The sequence below is a fragment of the Rhinolophus hipposideros genome, assembly GCF_964194185.1.
Source record: "Rhinolophus hipposideros genome assembly, chromosome: 16".
Classification (NCBI taxonomy): domain Eukaryota; kingdom Metazoa; phylum Chordata; class Mammalia; order Chiroptera; family Rhinolophidae; genus Rhinolophus; species Rhinolophus hipposideros.
This window is the reverse complement of record NC_138062.1, coordinates 28,442,194-28,454,720: the sequence shown is the minus strand read 5'-3', so window position 1 is coordinate 28,454,720 and position 12,527 is coordinate 28,442,194. Positions and strand designations below refer to the sequence as shown.

Genomic DNA, 12,527 nt, shown 5'->3' with positions numbered 1-12,527 from the left:
CTCAAAACGCATTCTCCTTCTGTTAAGTAGCAAATATTAAACTAAGACCTCAGAAAAAGAAATAAATAATAAGTGACAAAGCAAAACCATGACATGAATAAAAATATTACCTATTTCTAACTTAAGAATGGCTCAAGTCAAAAAGTCTAACGTCAAATAAAAGTGTATAATTACACAAACACTGTAATTTTTTTCATTTGTTTCAATATCTAAATTTTTGAAACAACCAAATCTATCAAGGAGTCCTCAACTAAAGATAAAACCAACTTAAATCAAATCTATCTCTAATTTAAAAAACCCTATTTCAGAGACATAACCTAGGAATGATTATATAACCATTATAAGAAACAGGACTTGTCTTGTATTATTATAAAGGATAATCTTATAAAAAAATGGGACTTAGTTTCATAAGCCTCCTAACATGACTCAATCTTATTACATGGGTGCCACATTTTATAGACATTGTATCATCACTGACTGTAATTAAAAAAATCATTCCCAAAATGTAATATTAGTTAATTTGACTTACATTATATTAACTTAATTTTATGCAATAATTTATTATTTTATACATCTGTACCAAGAACTTTAAACTAAGCCTAATCTACTGAAAAATTCAATACATAATTATTAAACTGTGCTCTGAAGTATATACCCACTTGTAGGAAAGCACTACTAATGAAATGTGTGGGAGATACCTTTTTATATGACCAACTAATGGGTTCTCATTATTTCAAAAATATTGTACTGATTGAAACTTTATGAATATGTTTTATGTTATACTGTGTTCAAATCCTCTTAATTCAGAGCCATACTTTTTCGGGCAAGTAGGAGTGGTAGTGGAAAGACAATCAGAATTTTCAAAGTGTAAAGAACATTTTAATTATGTGACCAGCCTAGAAAGGCTGGAAAATTTTTGAAATATCCATTGGTACACATAACCTCCATGGCATAACCAGGACAAGGTTTCTTCAGCCTTTAGCCTAATGTCTCCATACAATCTTTGCTCTTCCGAAAATGGGAAGGTAACAGAGCTGTTTTTGTTTTGTTTTGTTTTGTTTTGTTTTGCATTAAAACTAAAGACAAACTTAAAAAGATGACAGAACACTTTCCCCACCACTCCAGTCAAGTACAACTTAAAAAGTTTCTTTCTTCCCTTAAGCCCTACTACTTCTCCTCTCCATTTTTATTATGGAATTCAGATTTCCCTACCCACAAAGACTTCTAGAATACATTACCCACAGATGCAGAGAGGACGTGTAATTATGGGTAAAATAAACAAACTCCCCTCATCCCACAACCTTATTCTGAACCTGGAAACAAGGTACACCTGTCCAAAGTCCAAGCCTGTCTCCCAATCTTCCAGGAACCTACCTACTATCTGCCGCTATAATCTTTACCCACCACAGGCTAAAAATTCATGCCACATCCTATTTTCTGGCTCAAGCACATCTTCAAAAAAACAGGATTTTTTGAAGATATTTTCAATATTTTCAAATTATGATGGTCAATATTTTCAATTATGACCATGTTGTTGCCAAAATTAGGTTAAGAATGTAATCAAAATGTAAGAAAATGCTAATGAAAGCCATCTCCAATCTTCCCTTCTCACAGCATTTTAAAATGCTTATTCTCTCTGCAAGCCTCACAAACTTGCCTTAAAAAATGTTCTAAGAACACACTACATGGACTATGAGTATTTATGCTTCTGAAGAATGTTATTATAATTTGTTTTAAACTAATGTAATACACCTAATTTTTAAAAGCGTACGTAAGGTATACATCATAACTCATTGCCCATTTTAAGTATAATTCCTAGTTCTAAATGGTAATTAGACAGACTGCTAATTTTCCACATTAAAAAAGAAGAGGATTAATTACACATGGATGTAGCTTTTAAAATATTAAGTTACATATTTTTAAAGTATATCTTTAGCAGGTAAAAGCTCAAAACGTTGGTGCAAATAAAAATGTTTTGATAAATTTTATCAAATTTAATTGTATAAAACATTTTTAGATTTACAGCATCATTTAAAAATTAGCAGTGCTTCTAAAATACAATATAGCCTTCATGCTACCTGTGGCATTTTAATATGTATTCTCTCTTATGATAAAGTAACTGCCTCATTTTAATTTGAAAAATTATACAAATATTTCATGCTTTCAGGCAAGAGCTATTATAATAGCCAAAGATACTATATTGATTATAGACTTCTAATGTGAATTAAATTATTCATGTGCAATAAAAAAAACACAACCACAAAATTTTACTAATTAGTTAACCAATTACTTTCCAGAGATAAATCATTTTTAATTGTGTGACTCCAAATTCCCTGATAACCCAAATTTTGAACCACAATTTCAAAAGAATATCACTGAAAATCATAAATTAGTCACATATTGGTATGAAAGAAATGAGGAAAGATATTATTATAGGTCTCGATTAAAATATAGAATGAAAAGTATGAAATCTGGTTAAAAATAAAGCACAAATAAGAAAAAGCGATTTAAAATTCTTGTTTCCTTTTTGACTAAGCCTTTATTCTATCTTACTGTAATTTTACCAGTGGTCTCCCAAAATGCTCTCACATTGGGATTTCTGAAATTTAAAGTTTTAACCTATAGCATTTAAAAATCTAAATTTCTAATGGATTTCCAGTAATTTTTCACACAAAAAGCAATTAAACTTCCATTAGGTCTATCTGTCTGCCTTTCTCTCTTCATTTCTTTGTCTGTAAATCAGATTAGTGAAGAACAGTGCTTCACTCATTCTTAAAAATAAGTAGGTAGCACTTTTATTCTTTCTTCAAAGGTGGGCAATTCATCCCTATATCTGCACAAATAAAGCCACCTGTGCCACACCTAAGCCACTGAGAGAATACAAAAGAACAAGAACAAGCAAAACACATCAATATTGTAAACTCATTAGTTACAATGCAAATTCACAAATAACCTTAGGTTAGTATTAGGAGACCACACACAAATTACAATACCTGAGATTTAGTGCATTCCTTTGAGCCAAAATGAAATGAGTGCCATAAAGGAGGAAAGGAAAAGATGAACATTATCAGACATGCTATAGTACATCTGCCAAAATGAAGATAATGTTAAAATTAGGTTAAGAATGACCATATAGGATTGGCTATATGTATAATGTTCTCTATGTCTCTAGCCATGCACTTGCAATTATTTAAAAATCACCTGTGAAATATGATCATGCATCTTTCAAATAAACGTTTTACCCTCAGCCTCACGCCAGTAGGGTTCTTTCAAACGAAAGTGAAATATTTCTGTTAAGAATAAGTATGATTTAGAGCTAAAGAAAAATAATAATTTTTATTTAATCAGTTTTATTCTGTGGTATCATATATACAAAATTGTTTACCAAAGTTAAAATCATATATTTAAATAAAACAGTATTATGTAAATGTAATTAAAACATAATTTGCACAAAAAAACAGAATCCAATATTTTCAATTAAAACCATGTTGTTGCCAATCTGAACTCATTTAGTAAAATTAATACCAACATGTCACAAATTAGTAAACTAGCACATGATCCGCTAACAGTCAAGTTAAATTTTTCATCCTAGTACTGAATTTTCCCTAACAAAAGTACCTGTTGACCAGGTAAGACATTTTTTAAAAACCACTTTTAAAAACAGTAAGCTTGTAATTAAAAAACAAAAACAAAAAACTACCGTGTTTCCCCAAAAATAAGACCTACTCAGACCATCAGCTCTAACGGCATCTTTTGGAGCAAAAATTAACATAAGACCCGGTCTTATATTATATTATGTAAGACCTGGTATTATATTACATTACATTACATTACATTATGTTATATTATAATTATATTATAATGGTATTATATTATATCGGTATTATATTATACTATATTATATATATTATATTAAAGACCCAGTCTTATATTATATTAAAATAAGACCAGGTCTTACATTAATTTTTGCTCCAAAAGGCGCATTAGAGTTGATGGTCTGGCTAGGTCTTATTTTCAGAGAAACACGATACACATTGTTTAAAAATTAGATGAAAAGAGAGTGATATAGGGATGATGAGGGACATATTCCATAAAGGATTGGAAAACATAGGGATGGGAGAGATAAACAGTTAAAAATGACCTCCCCCCAAAAATTAAGTGTGACAAATATGACTATATAAAATTAAACAAGTCAACTTTAACACTAAATTTTAAGTAATTGACACTCCTGCTAACTATTTTAGTATGGAATCTGATTTGGAGAAATAATTCTAAAGCAGAAAGAATATTAACAATTTAGTATTGGGATAAAATATTATAATATGTTGTACTATTAAGATGTACAACTATTTTAAATCTCTATTTCCTTCTTCCATGATGCTACATCAACACTAAAAATACTACCTTCTTTTATAGACAATGGTAACAAAAAAACCTTTCATAGATTTTTTTTTTTTAAATACCAAGCCTCTCCAACAGACCGACAAAGCTGCCTTTATGATGAGCATAAAGCAATCCTTCCAAAGTGAGCTCAATGAAAGGATTCAACTATGAAATTCATGTTCAATTAAAATACTGCATGGGTAGAGTGAGAGGAGTAGGCGGGTAACTGGTGGTCAAAACTGCTTAAATATTCAAATACAAAAAGCTCTCACACATAGAACATATGAAGTGTGGGTATAAAATATATCACTTAAAGTTACTAAAATTTGAGTACATAATTTTAAATCTATATATATTTTCCCATGCCTTTTGCATGTATACTTATGTGTAAGAAGAAAGAGAGAAACAGGTAAGAGAAACAAATGAGAAATGTAAAGTAGTTGTCAATTATTTTTATTTTTTCTTATTTTTGTTTTAAAATCAATTTCACATCTAATGAGTCCTCATTTAATGGTATCATATGTATAGATAAAACATCTTTCGCTTTATTATGACACGTGTAAGAATTCAAGCGACTTCCTTTTTGAAAATAGATATCCTCAAGTATATTTGCAACTATTTGGGATTGGCCATCACGGGAAATATGCACAGTGCAACTAAGCAGAAAGAAAACATAAGAAAAATAAGGCTCTAAAGCTGCTTATATTGGGGTCTTGTACAAATCACTACTCATCTGTGCCTTGGTTTCCTCAAACAAAAAACAGTTTACTTATCAAATATTTATGAATAAAAATTCATAAATTCAAATGACAATTAAGCAGGCGATAGCATTAAGACGACCTTTGAACATATTAGAAATACTTCAGATCATCTTTATACTGGAACTTTAATAAAAGCATCATTTCAAACTATACTTATCTCACTTCATCAGATTAAAAACAAAAAAAATTCTCATATTACATTATCAGAATGGTATGAAAAAACTATAAAAATTATATATATATATACATATATATATATATATATATATATATATGCTTTTTGAATTAAAAAACAGGTATGATACCAATCATTGGGGTGGGGGTAGGCTAAAATTGTAGATTAAGGTAAGAACTTAAAGTATCCCAGTTACAACTGTACAGGCTAAACAACGTATTTTGACATTTTATTTCAGTTCTTTAAAACTATCCATAGTATGTGTTTGCAGTAAAACCTGTACTTTGGGTAAGTATATCATAGAAAGGAATTATTCATCAAAAATAGAAAATTTAAATCTTTTCACAAAACTCTCAACAAAAAACTGAAGATATATAAAAATATTCTTTTGTAACTCACCGTATGATAGCCTCTAGGCAAAGGTGGTTTGCCCACAGGATAAGGATCCACAGTGTCAATAATTGTTTGTCTTTCACCTTTCTGGTTGATTTTTCTAAATCTCCTTCGAGACTGTCGATGAGAGGCTTGACGCTGAAAATATTCTTCATTTTCATCCATATAGTCCACCTGAAATAAAATCCCCCCAAAATTTCATTTCTTCAAACACAACATTACAAAATTAAGATCAGCTGCAGAATAAAACTTACTGATAGTCCATATTCATTCATTTTGCAAAGACATTTGTAGACAAACTCAACAGTCTCTAACTGTTTTTGGAATTCTCTGGAACTAACTGGTTTAGAGTAACTTTTCTTTCATGAAGAAGCATTTTCAGTTCCACTTAGGACAATATGAGTAACTCTTGTATTTCTTGCAGTTTCATTGGGAAGGATATTTTCAGTAGTCTTTGTACTCATTTATTAGTGAAAGAACTCACAGGATACATTACTACACATTATGAAAGCAACTATCCTATTGTTACTAAAGCAAAAAACTCCAATGTATATGACTAAATCTGTGAAAATCCCCAAACCCCAAAAGACTTAAACAAGACTGCTAGCAGAAGGGCTTTGGTAGATTACCTAAGGATTTCTCTTCCTATTTTCATTCTGTGGATTGTTTCTTTTTTTTATAAATAGTATGGTTTAAAAAAAAATTCCTCATTTTAAACATTTTAGAAACTGATGAATGGACTAACAGAGAATAAAAGTTACATTAGGTTAATCCTCATCATATTTATATAATAAAAATGCGATTGCTCACAATAGAGGCATTAGATATTACAACTATTCTCACACCAGCAAACCTGGTAGTTTGTACAATACTGGCAAGTATAACATTCTCATGGAATGCTGAAGATCAAAAGGCTTCTAAAGAAACCCAAAAATAGCACTAAAGGAGGCCAAAATCTCAAGGAAATATCTAAAATCATTTCAAGACCTATTGCAACAAAGTCTTATGTATCTGCCTACATTTTTCCAGTCCTAAATCTTTACTCACCACCATGCCACTTTCTCACTTAAGAGTAAATTTTATGAAATTTTACCAAAAGTTTTCACTGGTTTTGACAGGGATGATGTTCTCTTTTCTGATGAAATTTCTTTCTGACACCATAGGGGGAAAACCTGTATCTTCTCTAAAAATAGACTTGTAGCCAACCAAATACTATTAAATGTGTAGTAAAAGTTTCCATCATCATCTATGTTAAGCCATCATTTATTTTACAAGGTTTTCCTTCTCAGATAGGATGCTGGATGGGGAATAATATGAATATCAATATGAACTGAATGTCTATGCTGGAATTCCTTACATCTCATCTTATTTTTGTTGCTGAATTTTAAAAAAGGGTACATGTTATCCTATCTTAAAATCACTTTTTTATAATAAGAAAGAATGTGAAGGTCTTTTTTAATGCATAAAAAAATGGTGCTCTTATCTATTTTGACATTATGCTTTATTTATATGTCTTATGACAATAGTTTTTAAATCACACAATTCAATTAAAAACAGATGAAAATATCAACAGTATTTAACCAGCAAACTAGTTTCCCAATTTTTTTCATTAATTAAAAGAACTGAAGTGATTTACTTATGCTAATTGTTGCCTGAATACGTATCACAGTGACTCATTTTAAGTATCTCATTCATTCCAATTGATATTTGGAGAGCAAATATCCTGCAATTCAAAGATTTTCCTCAAATTTCAATTAAATGGTATTATCACAGACTGATTTAGGAAATTCAAGCATCAAACATTTATGTACTTGTTCCTTTTAAACTTTCTTTTACATTTAATTGAATCCTGTAAGTAATTACAATATGATTATGAAGTCAAATTCTAATAAAAAGCTGTAAAATAAATATGTCCAAAGTTATATAATACACTTTATAAGTAGTTTGTGAAAGTGCTTTTATTTCATAACTTTCTTTTGGGGAAAAAAGTCTCAGAGGGGTATTCTTACCACGATCATTTCCGAAGGCTCTAAAACAATGCATTCACAGCCACGCCTAAAACTTCCTGCAGAACGCTTGCCAAAACTAGAAAAGAAAAAAAAAAGAGATTTAAGAAACAGAAATTGTGAATTTAAGCCAACACTCAAGATAAATAAAAATGAAAAACAATTACAAGAAATACACTCTGGAGGAAGAGAAACTATCTTTAATCATTATTCACACAGAACAACAAGGAATTATTCAAATTGTTAAATTTCAGACATGGTTTTCTAGAAAATCCCAACACAATGTTTTCAAATGAATAATGTAAGCAAAGGAGAATCAATATGAATATGTTTTGCATTAGGTTGTTTTAAATCATTCCCAGTTAGATGAAGATTTAGAGTATTCTAAATAAGGATGGGAACTGAATTAATGGCAAACTACAAAAATATCAAAAGAAAGTAGAAAGTGTATGTGGTTCTCTTCTATAACTTAAGCCACTTAGATTAAACATTTCTTTCACCTACAAAGTACATTTTTCTAAATTTTCAAATCAACTTATACTAAAATTTTTAAGAAATGGGTATTTAACTTAAGACTTTGTCTTTAGCTATAAAATGATTTAAGTGGATATACATACTAAAAGTCTCTTCCTCTTGAAAACTTTGCACTAAAGAACCCAGATATAGCAACTTTGCCCTGTCTGTGAGAACTCCCATCTTAACACTAGAGCAGATTTATTCCCTCTGACATAGAGCTACATGCCAACTAGAACCATGAAGAGAAAATCCTGGCCAAGCTAGATAATCCTGACTTGCTCTAGTAATGTTCGTCTGTCCCTGCCCATTCACTACTCCAAAAATCTTCCCTTCCCTCCAGTCAATTTTTAGTAACCATTTTTAATAACCTATCTTTGAGAAAAATGAGAAAAAATTCTTTCAAAGAACTGTTATCAAGCATTTTTTCCAGGTTAATTAGACATTTTGAGTGAATGTCTATGAAAATTCTTGTTCCATGTATAATCCTCTTTATAGATGGCAGTGCACACGAATCAAACTATAGTGAAAGTCATGTAAGACAAAGAGAACAGGAAAGTCAACATTTCACTATCATTGTGATCTCTAGCAAACCAACTTGACCATTCTCATAATCTAAATTTTACTCATTTGTAAAATTATCAGATTAGCCTAGGCCATTACTTAAATCCTTTCTTGCTCCAAAGTTGTTTCTATGAAAATCAAAAACAGAATCATACTTTGCTCATGTGAAAAATTATTTTTAAAATATTCATATATATACATTAATACATACATACTCACACAAACATACACATTACAGTGCATTTAAAAGTTAAAAAATGCGAAGAAATATATAATAAACCCATTTTCTTTGTCATGCTACTTATTGTACATGCAATTAAAATGATCTGAACTTTTCAATTTCATTTTTTTGGTTTACAACTAAATACCACTAAAATTACATAAAATCTTCAGTACACACAAAAATTGGTTTCTGGTGTCTGAAATTACCAGTCAATTTAATTTTTAGTAAAGCTTATAATTTAATTACACACTAGAAATTAAGGAATAATCTCAATACATTAGTAAAATATGTGGTAGGTTTCATACCATCACTGTCCATTTAATCCTGCTATTTGACTAGATAAAAATATACAGTGTATGCTTAAGGTTTATTAGTAATAAGCTAACATTAAAATCTAAAGAAAATCATGACTGTGATTCTAAGTTTTATTTTATTAAATTATAGAAGTGGACAAGCTTTTTATAAACAATGATCAAATGGTCTTTCCTTGTTTAAAATATTATATAGTAAAAAAATTATGTGTTTATAATGCATAAAATGTTCATGCAACACTTAATAAAAAATAACACGCTAAAATTGAGTTGCTTTACAAATTTTAGCAACAAAAGGGGTAATGTACACACAAATAAATTCCATTTATTTATTTTATGCCTAATTCTTGCACCAACAACTCATTACCTCAGAATTAAGGCTGTAAATCCTCTGAACAATTAGCCACCAGTTCAACAGGACTTTGTGGCTCGGTAGATATTCACATTTTTATTTACATTAACACTATTGCTTTAGGAATGAGAAGTTTCCACCCCCTAAAATGTGCGATAAAAAATATCTTCATGAAAGTCTTCTAGAAAGTGAGCGTCACTAGAATCTGACAAAACTGTTCTGAAGCCACAAAAGACTCAAGTTCTACTGACCATTACAAAGATGCGAACAATAAGATAAATAGTAGAACCTCCATCAGATTAATTTCTTGAATATGCTGAGCGGAGAAGGCAAATGCACATAGAACACGTTGTAGCAAGACAGAATAAATGATTTATTCAAAAGTCTATTTTTCAAACACAGCCAAGAACCCACAGGAAAGAGTGGCCTCAAAAGAGCCAAAGCACCGGTTACGAATGCACACAGTAGGCCTGCTCAGTGGTGACAAGGCCTCTTGGTCTTTGCAGGGATGACTGACTCTTAGCTTACAAACCAGACACTGTAAGGTAGGAAGGATAGGGAGAGTGATGAAACATGTCAGCAAGAAAGTAAGTTCACCAAATACTTTTGCTTGTACTACCTTTTTCTTTGAAACAAAAAATATGTAAGCAAAAGTAAATATCACTAGTTAATAAGTTTTCAAAATCCTTGACCAGGTTCTATACAAATAAACTCTCAAATATTCAATTCTGGAAAATAAGTACAGATATTGAAAAAAAGGCAACCGGATGGAAGCGTATAGAAAGTAAGATTTCCCCAACAGATGATCTTAAGATCAATTGTTTTAAATATTCTAGATGATTTAGTAGAAAGAAATGGAGAGAAATCTTTAGGTTTTCAAATGACACACAGACTTTTAGATAGTAAAGCACAAAATAAAGCCACTAATAAAAAGGTCAAGACATTTAACAAAGTTGTATTATAGATCCAATGTACTATATTCTATATAATGTGATCCAATATTCTATATAAAAAGTGATGAAATGCACACAGCATTTAACATATTAAAATATTAAAAAATAATGGTTCTATGTTTTAGTTAAAAGAAATAAAAACTAGAAGTCTTTAAAGGCATTAGTACAGTAAGCTGCTAACTTAATAAACAACAAATAATAAACAAAGACATATTTCAAAATGATGGATATATTAGGAAGGAATAAAAATTATATATATATTTTTAATTTCTTTTGGATGAAAACCTAGGAGTGAAACTTCTGGGTTCTTTTCAATTTTGACTTAACAGAATAAATAAAATAAATTATAATTCTTTTTATTTGCAAAAAGACAAACAATGAAAGTACACAAAAATTTCAAATAAAATAGTCTAAAGGACCCCTAATGACTCTATAAGTAAAATTATTTTTTCATGAGTAATGATTCAATGCAATGCCTATTAAAATCCCAACAGCCTTTTTTTGCAGAATAAAAAAACTGATCTTTAAATTAACATGGAATTCCAAGAGGTCCTAATTAGCCAAACAATTTTGAAAAAGAACAAAGTCAAAGGACTCATACTTCTTGATTTGGAAGCTTACTACAAAGCTGCGGTAATCAAAACAGTGTGGTACTAGTATAAGTATAAGTGTGGTTCAGTACAGACATACTGAAATGAAATTGAAAATCTACAAATAAACCCATATATCTATGGCCAATTGAATTTTGATACGGTGTCAAGTTCATTCAACGGGGAAAGAAAAGTTTCTTCAAGAAATGAGTGGGACAACTGTAATCACACATGAAAAAGAATGAACTCCTACCTTTCACCATATACAAACATCAACTCAAAATGGATCACTGATCAAAACAAAAGGGCCAAAACTATAAAACCATTACAAAAAAAGGGTGGGTGGGGAGATAAATCCTTATAACCTTGGATTTGGAAATGGATTCAAAGCACAAGCAGCGAAAGGAAAAGTAGATAAATTGTACTTTATCAAAATTAAAAACTTCTGTGCATTAAAGAATATTATCAAGAAACTGAAAAGACAATCTACAGAATGTGAGAGAATATTTGCAAATCATGTATCTGATCAGGCTTTAATGTCCAGGATATATAAGAATTCCTGGAACTCAACAACAAAAAGACAAACAACCCAGTTAAAAAATGTGCAAACGACTTAGATCTTTCTCCACAGACGATATATAACTAGCCAATAAAAACATGAAAAGTTGTTCAACATCCTTAGTCATTAGCTGATACTAGATGTGAATGAGATAGTAGGGTGGCTATAATTTAAAAAATAATAACAAGTGTTGAAGAGAATATAGAGAACTTGGAACCCTTGTACTTTGCTGGTGGGACCATAAAATGGTGCAGTAACTGTGGAAAAAAGTTTGGCACTTTCTCTAAAAGTTAAACAGAATTACCATATGATCCTATAACCCAGCAATTCCACTGCCAGATAAATACTCAAAATACCGAAAAGAGAAAATCAAACAGGTATTTGTACACCAATTTCACTGCAACATTATTTAAAATAGTAAAAAGGTGGAAATAACGCAATGGACCATTAACAGACGAATGTATGAACAAAGTGTGATGTATACCTACAATGGAATATTATTCAGCCATACACAGGACTGAAATTCTGACCCATGGATAAGTTCTACAACATGGATAAGCCTTGGAAGCATCATGCTAAGTGCGATACACCAGTCACAAAAGGACAAATATTGTATAAAAAAAATCTCCAATATGTGAATTCATAAAGACGGCAGGTTAGAGGTTACCAGAGATTGGGAGAATGCCTAATGATTGCATAGTTTCTGTTTGGAGTTATGAAACATAAGTTCTGAAAACGGGTAGT

General features: G+C 30.5%; 1 protein-coding gene across 5 annotated transcripts in view; it reads right to left on the bottom strand.

Annotated features, from left to right (window-relative positions):
* The window catches only part of RAPGEF2 (Rap guanine nucleotide exchange factor 2), a 213,678-nt gene that overhangs the window by 99,754 nt on the left and 101,397 nt on the right, over positions 1–12,527 (bottom strand). For 3 of the 5 annotated variants that reach the window (XM_081077835.1, XM_081077838.1, XM_081077840.1), the window contains exons 5-7: positions 7,722–7,797; positions 5,719–5,886; positions 2,994–3,011 (exon numbers count right to left, since the gene is read on the bottom strand). In XM_081077835.1, the coding sequence (XP_080933961.1) occupies positions 2,994–3,011; positions 5,719–5,886; positions 7,722–7,797 (262 nt within the window). The remainder of the gene's footprint in view (positions 1–2,993; positions 3,012–5,718; positions 5,887–7,721; positions 7,798–12,527) is intronic. The other 2 variants (XM_081077837.1, XM_081077839.1) reach the window with 1 other exon arrangement.